This window comes from Vanessa tameamea, chromosome 7 (genome assembly GCF_037043105.1).
Source record: "Vanessa tameamea isolate UH-Manoa-2023 chromosome 7, ilVanTame1 primary haplotype, whole genome shotgun sequence".
Lineage (NCBI taxonomy): Eukaryota > Metazoa > Arthropoda > Insecta > Lepidoptera > Nymphalidae > Vanessa > Vanessa tameamea.
The window spans coordinates 9,802,110-9,824,278 of NC_087315.1; the positions used below are offsets into that span (position 1 = coordinate 9,802,110).

Below are 22,169 nucleotides of genomic sequence, written 5' to 3' on the forward strand. Positions count from 1 at the left end.
CGCAGGATATATTATAATGGCTAGTGTACTGTCTATTCTCTCACGTCTCGTAATACGGTCTCGTAATGGAAGGACACGACTGGAGACAGTTTTTTAACTTTTAGTTCTATCTGCATTCTTAAACCAACGAGGCAGTTTCAAAGCTGAATGGCGCCTTAATAAAGTTGATATCAACAAGCTTTTATTGAAAGGGTAACGCAATAGGACCGGTAAACATATATCAAAGGAGAAAATAGAAGAATCGAATAACTAATTAAATAAATACAACAAAAAAGTAGGAAGATAATTAGAAGTACATTTGGAGCCAGCCATCATAAGGTCTTAAGTGCCTCTAGCAAGATTTAAATTATGCACTGTTTATGTACGAGCATAAGGAATGAAATATTTATAGCCAAGCTCTCGTTTTATGTTAGAGGTGCTGTTTTATTTTGTGCGTGCACTTGTATTAATTATATTCAATTTAATTATATTTGTGATCGCATATAGTTTTGATTGTGTGTGTACCTGTGCACAACAGCCTGCAAATCCCCATATCAAATTATCTAATGTTATTTACTTTCAGACAAATATTATTCGAAGATTATGATGAAAAGCGTACATTGTTGTCTCAATATTGGCTACTTACTGCTTTATAACATAAGAAGGTCGTTGTTTAAATCGAGTAATACACTTCTGAGCCCACTCACTTTACGTAATTTACGATTATTACAGAAAGTCACTAAAGACCTTTGTGAAAAAATTCACGTTGAAAAACACCTTTTGCCTTTTATGTAAAATATAAAAAGAAAATACAAATGATTATATGGTTAGATAAAATGATGTTTTAAGATTAATGTATGGATGTTTAGATCAAAAATGCTACTAATTAATCTTTAATTAGTTAATTAAATTTGTCGTATTCAAACTGTCTTCTCAATATAATATTTCAAGTTAAAATTATGTTATCCAAATTTTCATTTGCATCCCACGGCTCATTAATAAGTACCGTTTAGAAATAGTTGCGACCCGCGTCTTCGACCACGTTTTATTGATTGGTCTTGGGGTTCAAGCTTGCTTCATACAAAATTTCCTCAAATTCGAGTTGCTTTCGAGAGAGGGAGAGGTAACTAAGAGTGCGCTCTTCATATTTACAAAATGATTTACAACGTACAAGCAAAACATTTGTCAATTTATACTGTAAATTTTGAAGTATAATATTAGTCGAATAAATTAAGTGAAATATTTTATGTATTTTTGAGTTACATACTGTTTTCAAAGGAATAATCTAGTACAGAAAAAATAAAAATGGCTTTTTTTCCGTGTAAATTTAAAATACATCGGCAACACATGTCGAAGTTTCAATTACGAAAGACGACAAGTTTATCTTGCCCAGTTCGTGCTGTTTGAACACTCCCGAAATAAACATAGGACGGTTTTAATTCACGTAGTTATAAGCCGATGAGGAAACGCTGGAATGTAAACATTTCAGGCAAATATTGCGCATTTAATGTTCTCTAAAATTTTTAATTTCAATAGTCTAGACCGATATATCCCAAAAATTAATAAAGATATAATTATATGTTATACGGTGACATTGGCAGCATCAGAAATGTGGCCTACTATAATATACAAGTATTATATTTCTTTTTACATATTTATCTATTTATCATTCATCCATTCTTATTTACTATATATGTACTCGATATAATATTTAACTTATATTAATTCGCCACCACACCCGTGCTTTCGAGACGCGCGGGTCACCGCCTCGGCTTATCTTTTTTATGCACCGCGTCAGGACTTCGAGAAAAATGCGCGCGCGCCGCTACGCCGAGCCTCGCACCAGTCGGTACTCGAGTTCTCGCCGCGAAACCCCTGTCGCCTACTATCGCCCCGCTCATGCTAGCTTATCCACCGCGCATTCGCTTTCCTTTATAAGTATTTTTATGTAATTGTGCTCACTTTACTTTCTGCTTGTTTCTTCTACCTGTTATACTTCTATGGACTAATTGGCTGTGTGAACTATCCTTGTGTGCATTCGTGTTGAACTGTATTGTGTATAATATATTGTTCGTGCAATTAATAATTAAAAGTGATACACTGTAGGAATCACTTGCTTATTTTACCGCCTATATACATCTACACAAACATACTCACCGCCTACAACCATAGAAATTTTAACGATTCCTTATAACAACAACACCAACCTTATGAACCAAGATGTTATGCCCCTAGTGCCTGTAGTTACATTAGCTAGATCACCCTCCAAACTGGAACACAACCGTTGTGTAACGGTAGAATATACCACGCACGAGGCAATAAGGGCTTAGTTAATAACGTTTTTAACGGGTGTTTGGTTAAATTCTCTCTCTTTAAGTCATCACTGATATAACATTCCGTAAATTCAAAAACATTTTAAACATTCAAAGGAAGAAGACAAACATAGTGTAGCTATTTACCACTTAAATTGATAGTTAAAGCCGTTAGTTATTTAATAAGTATTAATAAAGGTGTGACTTAGACGTTACTTTACTGGCTTTTTCGTAATATAAAATTTCTCCTTAGACAATAAAACGTAATAACGAACGATGACCTTTAATAGGAAAGAAATAAATAATTAATAGCATTATCGTCGGTGCTTAGCTTCTGACTTAGGTTGCAAAATGTCTTTCAAGATAATTTCCCATTCGGTGATTCAATAAAATGTTAGAAAACTACATTTTTCTGGGATGGAACTTGTAAACAAGATTTATTGCTTTTCTTGATGCTATAAAAATTTTCAAAAGTTGAGCTCTTCTTTAAAATCTAAATTACTTAATAACTTGAGTAGTTAAAGTTTAATTAAAAAGCAAATTAAAATATAGATAAGATTTAGTACAAAAGATTATTACGAAATTTTATATATTAAAACATATTATATCATACGATGTAAAAATTTAGAGTATTTAAGAATGGCTTCAAGGCTATTTATTTATTTTATTTAATAAGATAAACAACACCCGCTGTAATTTTCTCTCCGGTTCTTCTCCCGTCCGGTTGACTTATTTTCCGAAATATTTACAGTTTTTTCTTGGAATATACATAAATTTATCTTACTAATTTTTATCAAGCGAACATTGGAATCGATTCAATGATTTTACGACGTTTGCTTTCGTTCGTCTTTATATTTTGAAATACATACAAATATAATTAGGAAATTGTAACTAACTCATTTGTCTACCAATATAACTTATAAGGCTAAAATATATTCGATGCCGGGCCATAACATCGCTTTATGAAATTATAAAAGTTTTTATTCTATTGTATTAAAACACAAATATGTAATCTTGAAAACAGTATTTCATTTATGTAATAGGTAGGCGGACGAGCAGGTAGGCCACTTGATTGTAAGTGGGTACCGCCCATAGACATTTATGCTGTAAGAAATAATAACCATTTCCTACATCACACCAATGTTTTAACCTTGGGAGGTACAAGGGACATAACATTATAATGTTATGTCCCTTGTACCTGTAGTTACATTGGCTCACTCACCTATCAAACCGGAACAAAATACTAAGAATTGCTGTTTGGCGGTATAATATCTCAGTGGGTGGTACCTACCCAGACGGGCTTGGACAAAGCCCTACCACCAATTAAATATGATAGTATGATGAATGTGTAAACATCCTTAAAATATTTTTATAGCCAATGAAAACTATTTTCGCCAAATTCGCAGGAAATTTTACATTAATTAAAGGTTCTTAACTAATTACTTTATGTATGTTTTCGCTAATTTAACTTTACTAAGTTGTTTCACTATAAGACGATCATTTTACACGTTTAAATGATGAATGGTTATAATATAAGACACAGTGATGGTCATTGTACCTTAAGAGGGGTAATAATTTACTTATAAAATGAGGAAAAACAAGAAAGATATTAATACTTAACAGTGAATCTTTACGAGTTCTAATATAATTATAATTAGTAATATTTTTTACTTTCAATGTAAATTATAACACGTTTCAATAAAACCTTTGTATATTTATTGTATTTTGGTTACAAGATAATTTATCTTATAATTAGTACAATAAATTAATAAGAGTAGGTTACATTGAAAAGTTGATCAATCACATAAAAAATGTAGATGAATTTCGAAATTTGATTTGCTTGCTCGAGTTGCTTGTCGAATCTTTGAACAGGAGGAAGTAAATAATAAGTATTTGATGATTATAACACAAGTAACAAACTTCCTTGTCCCTCATATCCTCAGAATATTCCAAGGAACACTTTCGAAACTTGGAACGTTATTACGCTTTTAGCGTATATTAAGTCGTCTCATTTCTTTACCTCAGTAAACTCGAAGTTGAACGTTAGTTTTGCCGTAATAACTGAGTCTAACTTAATTTTAATAAAACACCTGCGTTTTACTAAGATTCATTAATGTAAATGTCGTTTAAAGTTTGATGTCCGTTTTATTTATTCAATTATTCCGCTTAGAGTAAAACGAGTTTTTATGATTTATAGTTTATTTCATTGAAATCAAGAGCTAATATTGACTAGGAAGGACAAAGGAACCCAATTTATATTTTATTTTTTAAGTATAGAATGTTATATTTTTTTCTTTAGTTTAAAGAATTTGAAAAAAAAATCAGCTGTTAGTAGGTTTTTTTTGTAACATGTCAAGTCTTATTTAAACAATGTTCATTAACATAGAAACACGAATTATTATCCATCTTATACATCGCCAATGCCTTGGGAACATGTATTTAACTGAATATGTTAAATTAAATGTTGCTGAATAATCACTGAATATAATTATTTATTTTTTTCATCTTTTGAATACATTAAACATTTTATAACATTGAAACGTTTGTTTTTTTTTCTTACCTACAGCAACAGATAAATGTGTCACATATTGAAATACAGATAAATAATATTTATTAAAACGTAATTTCCAATCGATTTGTACAAACTACGAGCAAAGTAACATCATAATAGCAACTTAACGTCAACATGAGATATTAAACAAAATACTTTAAAAAAATAATTACTGCAATTAAAGTAACTGGTGTTTTTTTCATTTTGTACAAATCGCATTGAATTCTATGATATTATGCTTTAGATACGAGTAATTTTTGATTACATAACTATGATAAACTTATTCTGTATATACTTCAAGTAAATATTTATTATTTATATTATGCAATATTGTCATAAATAGAATTAATATTTTTAACGACATAAATATATAAGCTTAATTTTAATTTTTTTTATGTAAATAAATTAAAAATATTGCTTTATTTTATTTCAATACACATTAAAATAAATAAAATAAAACATTTCCTTGTGCTCGCATTGATTAAATATTAATGCTGATCTGAAATTAGATTCATTAAATATTGTTACAGTTTATTCACATAGCTTATGTTAACTTATGTATCGATTATTATAATATCGTGAATATATTTTTGCAATAGTTTTAATCAATCTTATTATTGCCGTATCATATGGCTACTGCTTATTTACACTGCAACAGTTACGGCGCTAACTGACTTAGAACCATTTAAAATAATTTTAATAAATCTATTTACTTTTAAAACAACTTTCCAGACTTATTGCACTTTTAGTAAATAATATTGATACTCACTATAAATAGATTAATCATAATTTATTACATTAGCAGCCTGTGAATTTCCCACTGCTGGGCTAAGGCCTCCTCTCCCTTTGAGGAGAAGGTTTCGAGCATATTCCACCACGCTGCCCCAGTGCGGGTTGGTGGAATACACATGTGGCAGAATTTCGTTGAAATTAGACACATGCAGGCTTCCTCGCGATGTTTTCCTTCACCGCCGAGGACGAGATGAATTATAAACACAAATTAAGCACATGAAAATTCAGTGGTGCCTGCCTGGGTTCGAACCCGAAATCATCGGTTAAGATGCACGCGTTCTAACCACTGGGCCATCTCGGCTATTTCATATCATAATTTATACATTAATTAATATATTTAAATTAAACTAAATAGAATAATTTATCTCTATTAAATCTATTTAACATGTCATGAAAACCGCTTTGAATGTCATATCTAAAATATTTATACGCATTTATCAGCCATTGAGATGAGCTATTGCGTAAGAACAAACTCGAAATTCAAAGCAGGACATTATTATGTAATATCTGAGAGGGATATACGACAGTGACTATAATATGAATAACATTTAAATTACACAAGAATCATAATAGCGCGGCACCGTCAGTCGGTTTAAACATATCATAGTTTATTAAATCCATATAATGCTTTCTGGACACGTTCATATATATAATTTAATGATGTTACCATAACGAACATTTTATTTTAAAAACTAAGGCATTTTTTTTATATAATAATTAATATTAAGATTTTTACGAAATAAATTAATTATTAATACAAATGTCAATGAAAATTCGGTCACCTATAATAGATATTATAATAGACGTAAAACGTTAGCTACAAATAGATCGCAACAATCCAACATCATGGATTATGTAACGAGAATGACCTACTGAAACTTACGACTGAATTATAAGAAATAAAAATGTATGCATTTCGCAAATTTTACAATATTATGTGCTTAAAGATCGAGGTATGTTATCTTGGTGGCAGTGAAAGCAGCAGCACCAGCAAGCGTTGCAGCAACTGCGACTACAGCTGCCGTGGAGCCAGTGATCTTTACTGCGAATCCCATGATCACCGAGATACATAATTGAGCTACGAACACACAGCTGCTGACCACTGCCACATCGGTGCCGATACCGCGTTCCTGTTCACTACCACCACCATCGCTGTCCCACTGGAATGTCAAAATATTATAATAGCAGCGTTAAATTTTAATACCATTTCTCAGTGTTTATTTTTTTAAACAATATATCGTCGATTATGAAGAATTATTAACTTAGATGATTTTGTTGTATCTGTGGGGTGTGAACGCCGTGACATAATGAGTCACGTGATCGGAATCGTTTGAAGGGACAACTGCCACATATTGAATTCTTTGGAGAGCGATGAGTCGGAAGCTAATTATTATTATAGAGAGCGATACAGTTCGGGCCTTCCGAACGGGACCGTTGGTTCACGCAACTCGGAGAGTTATAATATACCTACTTTATAATTTGTGATAGCTGATTACCTACATAAAGTACAAGAATTGTCATATTGTATGGTTGTGGTTAATTGCCTGAGACCTACGCCATGAACCCTGTACCGGAAGCTCCTACCGATGACGGGCGTGCCGCTGATCTATCGCAGTCGCCGTCAAATATATAAATACGGTAAAAAGGTTTGATTGATAAGGGATCGACCACTTACTAGGGGTCACAAATCTATTAATGTTTATGCTTTCCTATAAACATACAGTTATTATTTGACGACAATTTAAAATATTTACAAATATTGTCTAACTATAATATAGATAATCGTAATAGTTTCAGATATCGCCCTCTCTTGGTTAGAGGCCTCTCAATAAGATATTACATGTTAAGTTGTGCTCATAATATTAATGTAATATGTTGAAATTATAATTTAGGATATAATTTTGGTCAAGTATTCTCTAGTAACACATCGTAGTGACCATATAACAAAAATAAAGAAATTTGCCCAATTTTGCGTGTTATATTAATCGAGTTTTTAATAACAATGTTACAGATAATTGCTATTTATTAGTAAAAATAAAAGAAGTGAGTCGTATATATTTCTTAAAATTATCTGTAAGTAATTATATTGTACATTTAAAAAAATATATTATAAATATAATATATCAAAAGTTAAAATTTAAATTTTTATCTTGGGTTTATGTTACTAATATATTACAGCTAAACCTTACCATTCCCGTTGCATGATAATGAGCAACCAGTAAATATGGCATGGTGAATAGTGTTGAGTACATTATTCCAGCAGTCCAGCTGAAGAGCAGCACGGCAGCACGAGCTCGGAGAATGCACAGCATAAGCATGCCACAGCTGTACGTACACAATCCACCTACATACACTTTCTTGGCACTGAAACATATGAGAAATGAAAAGTTTAAATAAATTTCGTATAATTTTATTATAATTAATTTATAGTATTTAATTTTACTTTTTAACTTAAAAACAAAGTTTCGAAATCTATCCGAAGATTTAATCATTCTATCAATTATTTTAATATATTATTATAATACATTAATATTTTTATTTAAAATACATTCAAATCAACAATCTCAATCCAATACATCAATAAAAAAAATTAAAAAATTAAAAAAAATATATATATTGACAGGATGACAGGAAATACAAATGTGATATCGAATGTAATCAAATTATTTAATAATAAAAAGTAACTTAATTTCAGCAAATGATAATAATTTGTAATTTAACAAATTAATATTATTAATTAATTTATACTTCGAATCAATAATTATTTATACTGGAATCGAACGTAAATTTTGTTGATCGGCTTTACGACCCAACTTAAATATCAGTTGAAAGAGGATAAGAAGTATGGCGGGCTTTTAAAAAAGATTAGATGGGAGATAAATGAAAATGGCGTGTGTTTTATAGCTCATAAATATAATTCATAAATTGATGAAATAAAAGTAAAGTGTGATTTTTTAAATAAATAATTAAAGTAATTAATATTCTAAATTTTAATATTACAAATTATTATCATTTACGACCTCTGTGGTCGAGTTGTGTGTACACCGGTTTTCATGGGTACGCCACTCCGAGGTCCCGGGTTCGATTCCCGGCCGAGGCGAAGTAGAAAAAGTTCATTAGTTTTCTATGTTGTCTTGGGTCTGGGTGTTTGTGGTACCGTCGTTACTTCTGATTTTCCATAACACGAGTGCTTCAGTTACTTACATTGGAATCAGAGTAATGTATGTGATGTTGTCCAATATTTATTTATATACTTACATTAATAATACTAATGAATACAATAATATTATTTTACAAATAGCGAACTGATTTTGTTATAACGTTATTATATTATTGGAAATAAATCATCGTAATATGGATAAACGTAATGCGAAAGGTACTTCAACGCCAGATTGTTTTTCGTTTATAGATAGTTAATTTTCTTGTCCGTCGTTCTTTTCTTAAGGTAAATATAACATGAAGCTATATGGGCTATTTAAGCCATCAATAAATGGACTATAACAGGCTATAACATCAGTTTCTTATAAATAGAAACAATAATAATAATAATAGACTGTCAGTTACATATAAGCACTACAGCGTTATTATATTAAATATAGTTGAAGTAATATAGTTTATTAAATTCTGAAGTCATATTTAAGTTTAGAAGCCTTTCAAGCGCCGACTCGTTGAAAGTCAAGGGCTGTCTGATCTAATGAGATAATAACTAGGAAGGATCGTTTCAGTCAAGTTGAAGGTAAGTAATATAAATATAACATTTCTTCACTTTCAAGTATATGTGATATAAGTGCTTAAGGTTACTTCCTATGTACTTATTTATATTTTTCTTTAATTGACTAGAGATAGCACTTCGTTACAAAAAATAGTATTAAAATATTTGCGAGTTTATAACTTTTGGACGCAAGTGTTTTTTTTTTTTTTATAAAAAATACAATAAATGTATATTATATATTAATACCATATAGATTAGACTATAAACTAGTTATACTAACTAACATAAATTAAAAAAAAACGGCCCAGTTCAGAAAGTTATGTTAATTATTATGTAGTCTATATAGTAACCGTTGCTAATAAAGAATTTAGTTAATGTAGACAGTCTCCAAAAAACGATTATTATTTTACGGTCTGGTCTAGATTTGAATTGGCCTAATCAACTTTGCTAAATTTGTTCGTTACGTGGACCTTGTTCGTTTTTAAACGTGTAACTATTATAAAAAATGACTAGAACCTAGATCAATCGATATTCGTAATTTTATAAAAGTTAGGAAATCTACAAATAAGTTACTGTCAATATATTGTATAGTAAATTGCGGGTTGATGGGCATGAGAGTGTCAGAAATTCATCAGACACTGGTTTACTCACGGTGTATTTCTTCACCACCGAGCGCGGGATCAATTATAAATGCTTGACAGGATTGAATTTCGACGATTTCGATTAAGATTCATCTGTTTTAACCACTGGGCATCTATATCTGGGCTCTTAGCTTATATTATATAAACATAACATTATTAAAAAGAAATATTACTATTCCAAAAATAAAAAAATTCAAGCAAATTCATTGGGTGTTTATTTTTACTTACCCTAACATTTTTATGAGCTTCTCAATTACCGTAGAGTAGCAAGCGCAAGACAGCGAATACATTGCCATACCCCAACATCCAAAACGAACACCCGCTTCGTAATTTATACGGCTTTCGCTGCCCACAGGTGCCTGCGATTAATATATAGCAATTTCAATTTTACAATATTGCTCTTTACATTTAAAGGCGTATAAGGTAAAATTATTACACAAAATATATATAGGTATAGTATAAAATGCATTTTGCAATTTATATAGCTGTTTTTTGAGCAATAATGTTTTACTGTATGAGCCTAATAAAAAACATTGACCTATTTTGAAAATTGATGTATCAGCAGAGATAATCCAAAGCCAACACGTACGAAGCCATTCATCACTAATCCTTAATGTAATTATCTGTGTTTACTAAAACTGAATCATCATTTTGAATAAAACGTGTGCTGTCATAAAAATAAGTCATTAAATAAACATTGAATATAAGCATAACACAGAGTAACGACATACGTTCATATTCATATTTTTTGCCGTAAAACGTCATCTAGCTTTGAAAAAAAAAAACGGATTCTAATTTCACTTTTTGGTGTCTTCTTAAGTAGTCTTAAATTATAAGTATGACACATTAGATTTAAAAAACAATATTCTAAAGCTACTAAATAAGGTCATCGGTCAGTGTTTATAGGGATATAAAGTTTGCTAAACTAGTCCTGAAAAATTTTATTCTAAATTCAAAATTACAGATTTATATCTCTTCGAAGAATTTTCTCATTCAGATGCAATTATCGACAATAATCTGAATAATACTCACAGCGGGATTTCCACCGAAGACAGATTCACCGACGAAATCAGTGAAATAGAGCGAGTAACACACATGAGCCATCCAGCAAAATAGATTAGTTAGGCACACAATACGCAATGACTTTGGCATTAACACAATAGACTTCAGATAGTGCTTCAGAGAAAGTGGCTCCCCAGTGTGGCCCTCCACTGGAATCTTGATTGTAATACCAGTATTCTTAAACAAAGTTATTTTTTATATGAAAAACGGTAATATTTTCATCATTCTGGATAGTTTTTTAAAATATAAGCTAAATTTAAATGTCACTTTTCTTATAATCGCTAATTTTAATAATCTTAAAGTTAAAATGTAATGTTGTATTTTTAAATGTTGAAAAACAGTAACTACTTAGTTTCTTGCCGGTTCAAAAGTGCTCGTAAAACTGGGCCTACTGGAATAAAGTATATTTTGAATTGATTTGTTGTAACAACGTTATTTTGAAGTCGGATTAATTATTGAAGTAATATAAAACGTGATTTTTGTACGTTATACAAGTAGGTATTGCAAAATATGTTATAAAAAAAGTGTACAAGAAACTTAATTTATTTTACTTAAGACTTTTTTTTACTATTACTTTTGTTTTACCTTAGAACTTACTTTATTTTACCCTAAAATTTATTTTTTATGATTTAACTTAAAGCCATCAACGAAAAAACAATTTCGAATCAATGTAAAAAAAACGTCCGTCCGTCCAGAGTTTGTTAAGGAACGCAAAATTGAAATGATGAAGATGATTGGCTTAAATGAGATTGCGTTTAACTTTCATTAAAAAACCGTCAGAGAATTTCCAACCAAATTAGATTTGGATTGAAAAGTGTTAAGAAAATATAATGAAATTTAACAAATAATCCTTTAAGGTATTTCCTGGTCATTTTATTATTATTGTTCTTCAAATTACACTTACTTCGTCATCCACTGGGGCATCAGCTTTTTTTAAAGATCCGTATGAAGTCGTCTCTTTCTTCAGTCCATTCCTTTCAACATTCTCACTCTCTTCGAAATGTTCCTCAAATTGATCTTTGTTATCTAGTTTATTGTAATCATCATTTTCATCGATCTTATTTAATGGTATTTCCTTGAAACTCGTTATTGTGGCCGTAACGCATACAATGAAAATAATTGTAATGAGAAAAAATACGGCCCTAACGTGACCTCCGAATAATTCTCCTAGAAACAATCAAAAACTTTATTAAAAACGCAATTCATAAGAAAAGCTTTAGATATGATTATTATTTATTATTGCTGCCAGTTATTTCTCCGTACCGTTGAATGTGGCTTATATTACAATTAGGAACTATTTGAAATGGGCAGTAGTCGATCGTTTCATTCCTTTTTACAGTTGAAAATTTATGGATCATTTTCGAGTCCTATTGTAAAATATACTCATTGGCTATAAATGGTTACAAATTTATGATTGTTCCTTAAGTTAATATCTATTATTAAAATAGCATTACGAGCTATTTAACATAACTTAGTATATTTTAAATATTTAATGCAGGGACTTCACTCACCCAAGGAAGTTTCATCCCAATTTATTCCTCCAAGAGCATAGCCCATAAATCCACCTAAGCCAGCCATAACGGTAAAAGTACTCAGACCTTTAGCGTGATCCTCTGTAAAATCACAAAGTGTAACATCTTATAAAACACTTTGCAAGATATTGGGTATAAAATTTTGAAGTCATATTTATGTTTCCTATATAACAACTTACATACATTATATATTTTAATGATGCTCATTAAATAATAACGAAAATAAAGTAGCCTATAAATATCCCACTAGTGGGATAAGGCATCCTTTTCTTTGTGTAGAAGGCTTGAATTTAATGTGCATTGGTTAATGTATATCTGGGCATTACCGTCTTTACAATAAGGGCACACAGGGCACGTGCCCAGGGGGGCATTTTGAGGGGGCATTTTGAGGGGGCCCCGAAGAACCAACAATTTCTCGCACACGTTAACTGCTATGAATATTTTTTGTACCACCAATCAGATTCCTATGAATTAACAAAACTTAATGTCTGGCTATAAGCAAATTATTTATATATGGTAGACGATTTATTAAAAATTAAAAATAAAATGTTTTTATTAAATATTTGGCCATAGAATAACTTAAGATGGCTCTGTATCTGGGTGATTTAAATACAATATGGCGGATTTAAATCACCCAGATACAGATGCTATGTTTCACACTAAGTTATGAAGTTTCAGTGACGCCTGAATTTGAACCCACGCCTGGATTAGATTGTATCCACTGTATGTGTGACTGTAACATCTCAGTTTGTACAACATGTATTGGATTTATGTATTGGAACTATTTACGATTCGCAAAAATCATGACCCAAATGTAAATTATGTGTATTAAAAATTGACCGTAAAACTTCGTCCTACTATTTTTTATCTCTTTAAATATTTGCAATTAGCAATGTATAAACACTTCTGAAATTTAAAACTAAATGTAAACAGTCGTTAAAATGTTTTCATCTTATCGCTGTGACAACTGCTACTTAATTTAATTTTATAAATGTATACATACTTGTGTTTAAATATTGGTTCTTACTAATTAAGTCTCACGGTGATCATTATTATTAATGACAAAATATAAAACAAATATTTATATTAATTATTATTTTTTGTCTTTTTATGGTTTTGAATATAAAAACAACATGTTTTGATTCCATTATTAGTCTATCCATTATTAGGAAGGCTTAAAGAGACGATTTGACAAAATTGTTCTTCAAAATATATTGGGGCCAAACGAAATTGGATACTGATTGATTTTTATGGTTTCCTGTGCAACGTAATACGACAGCCTATATGTATTTATTTACTAAGGTACATTTAATCGATACGCAATAAATACTTTTTTAGATACTTCGATCGTGTATGTTCTTAAAAAATTAAGATATTTTTTTAAACAGTGCCACTGGCACCAACACCTATTACATTATACATATAACTGAATACATGAATGGAGCCTTTACTAGGTTTCATATTACTAAATAAATATTTTATTTTTTTTAATTACTGTCAAGTAAACCAAATCAAAGTACCTATAATTCATTCAAGTAGGCTGTCAGTATCACTTTCGTATCCTTTAGAAGTAGTTTTATAAGATTTACTTGATGGTATGTTTTTAAAATAATATCATTGTAATATATCATTAATATGAATATGTTTTATTTTAATAAAACTCAGCCTTAAATGAATTTCATACTATTGAAAAAAAATGTCCAATTTGAATTTATGAATTCATTTCAAAATCTGGGAAAGGAAATGTATACATAAATATGTACATTTAAGATAAAATCAATCACGGTGAGAGTACAAGATAAAAATGACTCTTTTTAAGTATGTTTTATATCCTACTTGTCTTGACTAACAAAATGATAGTCACATGTTCTGACGTCTCATCGAACAAATATTTAATTAAATTAAACTGCCGTATCTATTAAAGTAGGTGAAGAACATTCAATTTAAATAATAAAACTTATAATAAATTATTGCATGACACAATTTTTATTTAATCTGAATTTCATCAATAAAATCATTATTGTTTTTATTTTTATTTTACGATATATTTATATTGTTAATATACCGAATTTATTTTTTATATATCCATTTAAGATCAAGTTGTTTTCGTTATTTATTTAGTTTTACTGCCACGATAAAAAAAAAACAAATGAAAATAAGACTACAATTTATCATTTTTATATAAGTTATTTTTAAATCATTTTGTTTGAAAACGTCCAGACGTCACTTATCTCTGATATACTCGTAACATGATATTTCTTGATAAATTACAAGTGTTCTATTTTAGTACAAAACAAAACGACAATTATACGAGTATGTATCGAACGAGATAACTTATACTTTACTGCGTTCTATATAATTCACCTTTATGAGAGCATTGAGTTTAGGAAGACAAAACAAATAACTGGGTTATCAGAAATTCAGCAATTTACACAGTAGCCGAAAGAAATAGTGTTCAAATATTACTGACCTGGAACTGTCACGTCAAGGAGATAAGCTCTGGCGGGACTTTGGCACGCATCAGCGTCGAAATCCAGAAGAACCGTACCAAGTACCGTGAAGAGTACACCCCAATGATGATGATTGTTATTTTGGACTTCAAGAGCAGAACTCCTCGGTCCTAGAGCTGAAGGAACTACGGTTCTGTTCACAGAACCTTCATCTCCTAATGCGTAACCAATGTCTTCTCCGTTGGGAACTAAAATGAGTCCTGAAAATCGCATATATTTTTAAAATTCGTATTATTTCATTAATCAAATATAACAATTCCAATGATTTTATTAGTATAATCATTCTTTAATTTAAATAATTTTCTGTATTGCTTTTGTATGATACATTGTCAATTATTTTACTTTAATATTTTTTAGTATTATATCCATAATGTGTTAACTTATTTATAATTAATCACTACAGTTATCTATTATTAATTAAATAAAATTAAATAAATTTATCTTCACTCATGTTTGGTGAAATTTTTTGTGACTTAAATTTGCATAAAATATATATTTTTAAATATCTATAAATAGATTTTTTGATGTTTGTCGTAAGTGGAAACGGTCATAATTCCAAAACAATTTCTATTTAAAGAAATATATTTCGCTTATAGGAATGTCAGGCATAATAATAATGTACATTTAATTATTGCTCTTTCACACGTGAAATGTTACAAATACACCTTAATAGTTATTAAAAAACCTAATAAACTAGTACTCATCATAATATACAATAATTTTATATGAAGGCTATATAATTATAACATATTACATCCTATTATCTATTTTATTAATGTATCGTTTCATAAACGCTTACCCAGAAAGACTCCGATTGACATTAGAACAATAAAAGGCCTCCGTCTACCATATTTCGATGGGCATCTGTCACTGAGGGACCCCAGCAATGGAGTCATGAAAAATCCAATCAGTGGCGATAGAGCCCACACCAAGGTCATTTGTTGATGAGGAACACCAATTTGGAGAAGTGTTGGTGATACAAATGCGGTTTCTCCGGCATATGAAAATTCTATACCCATCACAGCTGCTGATATCCTCATCAATTCGAGTCTGTTTTTTCTCCTGTTAAAAAATATATATTTGATCATTATACTACTTCTTTTCTTTTGTGGGCTAATTAAAATTATAAATAAACGAAAAAAAGGCGAGAAATATCTTACAAAACAATATTTTAAATGTATTCATTGTACGATATTTGAGAAGTGATGGCATAAAAATTAGATGACGAGGTATGTATTTAGTTAACATATTTTTTTTATGTGACGTTAATACTTTATGACCGGAATGATTATTAAAAAAGACTCTAGCCTAACTCCTCATATTACATTTTCTGAAAAACTAGCTATACACATCACAAACCTGGGCCTAATAATTTGTCATGCACAAGTATCAAACTGGTGACCGTTAGGAGCAAAGGTAGTAATAACTGATCAGTCTTAATCTGCGTTCAAATCTCTTAATAAATAATATAATAGGTAAACAAATATTTTTAAATTTATTACCTAAACAGGTCACTGTATTCGCCTTCACGAACAACTCGTTCAGGAGGCTCGTCAGAAGATGGTATAGCATAAAGGGCTTCTCTAACCGCCTCCTTAACTCCTTGAGGATGTTCCTCTTTCCATTGAGCCCATCGTTCCTTGCACTTGTCCCTTGTTGAATGCAAGCGACCCGTCACTCCTTGGTATTCATTCAATTTATCAGCCATATTACTGTTTTAATATTTTGTATTATTTAGTATAAAGACAAATCCGATTATAATGTATTCATTATTCTTTGAGTAATTTAGATATTTAGAAATTGCTTATATTTCAGTATTAAATGTCGATTTAGAGTTATAAGTATATATAATTCGACGTCAATTTAGTCAACTCAGTTAGTTTCAACTATTATTCCCTTAGAATCCACAAATATTGGAACGTCAATTAAAATGAACAATCCCGAACCCAGTAATGTCATCTCCTTCAATTGAAATCTTATTCACCGCTTTTATAATACATTAGAGTTTTAAAATATTTGCTTAAATATTACAAAACACTAATAGTAAGTTTAAAACTTTCTTTAAAAATTTTCATATGTGGAAATATGTAATGAGAGAAGTTGTTAGCGCCGAAGTCACCAGTTAGACTAGTCGAGTTCGGATATCGGAAGGGGACTGAAGCGCGCGCGCCGCCCTCGTTCACGGCCGCCCGCCCAGCGCCGCCCAGCTACATCATAAAATCAAACTGGAAGAGACATACTTTATTGAGCTACTCTACTACATGCTAGTTGCATGCAACAACAGAGAGTCGATACTTAAAAATGTATAGATTTGCCCGGTTTATGAAAACTACACAGATATAGAAACAGAAAAAAATTACACTAAAATAAATTTAAAATAAATACATTATCATGAAAAAGTCGTGAAGATTAAAGGAGTAAACGACTCATAAGAGCGACTACGAGCCAGCACGTGTTGGTGACCATTTTTAAATCTGACACGAGTGTAGTCAATCACATTATGTACTAGATTAGTAGACGATATTTAAAATTAATCAATCTTAACAAAACCATTACCTTCGATAACAATCGATAACAATAAAAACAACCAAGACATAACGGCTAGTTCAAAACAAAAGTATGTAACCATCAAAGAATGAACTGAAGAGCCCTTCAGCTCACTTTTATCTTCACCGCCAAAAACACTGAAAATCGCTCTCATGAACCACGCCCATATCTGTCAATCATCATTTAAGGCACAAAAGTGCCGAAAAAATATTCAATCCTTGTCGTTTATATGGCATGTATTATAAATTTCAAAATGTTTAATAATTAATATTTCTCGTAAATATTGTATATGACCGACCTTCGAATTTAAATTTCGAACTAAATTATTAATTTAGGTATGGGCAATTAAAACTTATCGCTCAAATAATCGTAATACATAAGAAATGTTAATCGACTATTACCTAGTTGTAGTTTAATGTGCTGTTACTAGAAAACAATATGCACGTATATATTCAAAAAAAATAATGCTTTATACTTTTTATATTTTTTAAACGACTCGATTAAATAAATATTCATTTTCATAACGATTACACACTAACATTTACATTTAAATCTTTGTTATAGTAAGAAATTAATGTTAAATCAAAGCAACGTTTTAAATTAATACGAAATTTTAACATCTCTCTACGTAATATATGTACAAAAAATAGAATTTTCAGGTGTCATTTTATAAACATGTCACAGTGTTTGTGCTAGGTACGTTTAGTACATAAAACTATAGTTAGATTTATAGTTCAATTCAAATACACATTGTAACTAAAATTGAAACTATACAAACAGTCATCTCTATCAGATAAAACGTTAAAGACCGACCATAATATATAAAATGAACAACATAGACATTTCTATGTATAAGTAGATCTGTGGTGTTAGCTTCGCGGATTACGCTTATTGCATCCCAGGGGGCGAAAGATTGTTTTCCTAGAGGTCCTATATAAATAAACTGATTGTTTCGTCTTATTGCGTTCATTCTTACTTTCATAGAATGTGCAGTAAATCTGATAAATGAAAATGTATTGAAACAGTTTATTGTGTCGATTTATTCGTTAAACGCTGTTTGATATAAAATACGGGTTTAAAATATCTTTTACTATTTATTCTAAAATTATATATTTGAAAGTCTAATTAAAATACAAAAATTTATAGTGGATCTTATTTTATGTTTCCTTTCCTTATTTTAATTTTTTTTTTAAATTTGATTTGGAGCATAATATGATGGTAAGGGGTCACCGCATGAAAAATATATAAAGTATTATATAATACTGAGTATTACCGTTTGGTGATGGAATATAAATACATGTTCCAAATATATTTGAGAATTCAAAGCTATATTGACAATTCGTTTCAAAATAATGGTTAAACCACAGATTATTTCGACAGCTGATATGGATATCACAAGTTTAGATAATGATAATATTTTCTGTTAAATAAAAAAACACATATTATCATTGTTTTAAAATTATCAATATACAAAAAATATATTTTTTTAATTTAAGGAGATTTGACATCTGATGATGGTCACCACGTGTCATCGGGAATTTATACAGCTTGACAGGAATACAAAATAAAATGTTCCCTATTAATTCTCCAAAAAAATGTTACATAATCAAAATTATCTATTTCATTTTATTACGATTCATATGTTTATACATATATATGAAGTTGATATTCCTAATACCCATTAACAGGATAACGTTATATTATTTTTAACGTTATTTTTTAGGTTTATAGAAAGATACATCAACGAACTTTGAAAAAAATAACGGTTTCAATTATAACACAAATAATTTATAACATAAAAAAATACCTATTATTGTATAATAATAATAACCAAAGAAACTAATAGATCAAAAAAATTAATTCGTTTTATCATTTTATTCTAGAAAGTTACAATTGTGTAAAAACTCATTTCATAGAAACCAAAGTGTAAAGCCTTCTTGAACATACATTTATATAATGCACCGTATTTACGAGTTATAAATTACAAGATACTATTTGCATTAAGATATATTGTTTAAATTTGAATTGTATTCATTACAATGGCGATAGAAAACAAGGCTGGCTTCAGCACGAAGCCGCTACCCCTCGTGACAAGACAAAATAAAACATCTCATTTGAATGCCTTTCATACGTACGATAATTAAAGCGTGAAGAGGAACTGAGACTAGCTACTGATTGATTAAAATACATAAAATTTAAATTAACGCCTCTTACGTCTTTGTATTGTTAAATGATTTATTTTACAATATATATTATTTCTTTGAAATATTATCGATAAGAGAACGTATTTAGATTTTTGTATTATTTGGTCACTGGTGTTTCTATATAATTATTCTATAGCTTATGTATAAAAAATAAAGTAAATAAAACATCCATTGAATTTATCTCGAATTATAAGTTATTAATGACTTTTATTTGATTTTATTTAATCCCTAATACATTAATTATACGTGTAAAAATAGTTACTGTACAAACCATGACCGCGTGGAATGGTGGCAAGAATGTCAGTAGCATAAAATAAAGTATTTATTTTTTTATTGGTATTACGTTGAATTGCAATTCCGATTATCTGGAAAAAAATAACCAACCCTCCTTTGAAGTGCAATAAGACGAGGTGTTCTATTTTATTTAATTTAATAAAGGACTATTTGAATTTAGTTACAAGCTGTACATCATTAGCAAGTTACATCTGATTACGGAATACGATGGTGAAATATATTATGTTATAATAACAAAATGAACTGTATTGTTTTATTAATAATTGTACCCGAAAAATCTTTATTATTCATCTCGTGACGATAAATAATCTTAAATTTTCTTAACTCAAAAGAAACGTTGACTGATATTTTCTATGTTTTATTTAAATAAAATGATAAAACCTATGTATTACATTTTCAATTACATAACATATTAATAATCCTGTAACAAGAATAATAGTAAGACTTAAGTTGGTTCAATAATGACAATATTATATTTATTTAATCAGTACACGTTATATATATTGGGGCTTTTTGCGTTTTTTATTTTATATTTATTATTAATTTAATAATATAGGTAGGAGGACAGGCTAAGCCACCTGAGGGTAATTGGTCATCAGCGCCAATCTAAGTAAACCATTCCTTACATCGCTAAAACGCCGCCAACCTTATCCTCATATATATCCTCATGATGTTATCTCCTTAATGCCTGTATTCACACGAGCTCACTTACCCTTCATACCGAACATAACAATAAGTGTTTCTGTTAACGGAAGTACATCTGAAGAGTGGATGGTACCTATCCAAACGGGTATGAACAAAAACCTACCAGCGACTTAATTTATATCTGGTCTATCTAATTTTTTGGTCTATAATTTATTTAATATTTAACTTCAACATTCTTGCCATCATTCTACACGCTCGTGATTTGAACAGCGGCTACAATTTAATGTTATTTTTAAATTTTGTTTAAGCAAATATGTTCTTTCCCTTAGGTTGTTGGGTAGAAATTGCTTTTACCGAATAAACATATTTGTACCTACAGCTCTTTAAAGATATCATACTTCGTATACTTCGTATCAAATAAGTTTTGAAATATATATACAAGAGAGTATTTTATTGTTTTAGAAGAGTTTTTGAATGTGAGCTTAATTTCGACGTAGTCCAAATTTCACGGACTCCGTGACCTTGGTCGCTAAATTTGAACAATTCCACGGCTCCTCATCTCTGGCCTCGCGAATCAATCAACCGCTGACAACCAACATCTCGACAACAAACTGATAACAGAGAGGGCGGTCGCTTATCAATGCGGAGAGCGCTGTGTTTAGTTAAAATGTATTAATAATGTACATTATTTGATATTATGATATTCGATATAAGACATAACTTTAAATCATTCATTTTGTGAACATTTTTTTTATCTTGACTTTTAACTAGAATAAACAGTTTTCTTATCTAGATATTTCTTGGAAAACCGACTTATTATACAATATACTTTTTTCTGTACTCAGTTATAGTGCATAAATTTTTGTGAAATTGACAAATTGAAAGATGAATTTGGATTTTAAATTTGATGTTTTTGTTCTATATATTAATTATAATGTTTATTACGAATAACATTTATGTAACTTATTATATAAAGATGTCCCCGAGCGATGCCGGTGGAAGTAGCCGTTCTTAACGGAGACAGTCAACGTCATACTCATTAGCTCAGGAGATGTTAAAGTGCAACAGTATGCAGAAACATGAGAAAATTATACAACATCTGATTGGGTGGTACTTAAACACAAGATAAGAAAGATCAGGCGCGGGATAAACGCCTTAATCTGGAGCAACGAACCTTAACCTTAACCTGTTCCTCGAAACACATCTAAGCTACTAAGGATTTTACTTGATCAACATTGAGTAGCTACACTAGAGGAATATAACAAACGTTGTATAATATATAAACAGTTACACGATCCAGTGCAATATCGATATTTACACAATAACAAATACATAATAAAATGTACATATTCCGTTGGCAAATAAATAAACTTAACATGTTTTGCCGC

The 22,169-nt window shown here is 30.0% G+C and overlaps 1 protein-coding gene across 1 annotated transcript; it reads right to left on the reverse strand.

Moving 5' to 3' along the window:
• Positions 1–6,474: 6,474 nt before the first annotated feature.
• On the reverse strand, positions 6,475–16,882 carry Lovit (loss of visual transmission). The gene is made up of 9 exons (XM_026640894.2): positions 16,594–16,882; positions 15,891–16,153; positions 15,052–15,291; positions 12,561–12,662; positions 11,954–12,216; positions 11,020–11,226; positions 10,216–10,346; positions 7,824–7,998; positions 6,475–6,794 (listed from the first exon to the last, which is right to left on the reverse strand). The coding sequence occupies exons 1-9, from the start codon at positions 16,797–16,799 to the stop codon at positions 6,576–6,578; spliced, it is 1,806 nt and encodes a 601-aa protein (XP_026496679.2). The 5' UTR covers positions 16,800–16,882; the 3' UTR covers positions 6,475–6,575.
• Between the last annotated feature and the right edge of the window lie 5,287 nt (positions 16,883–22,169).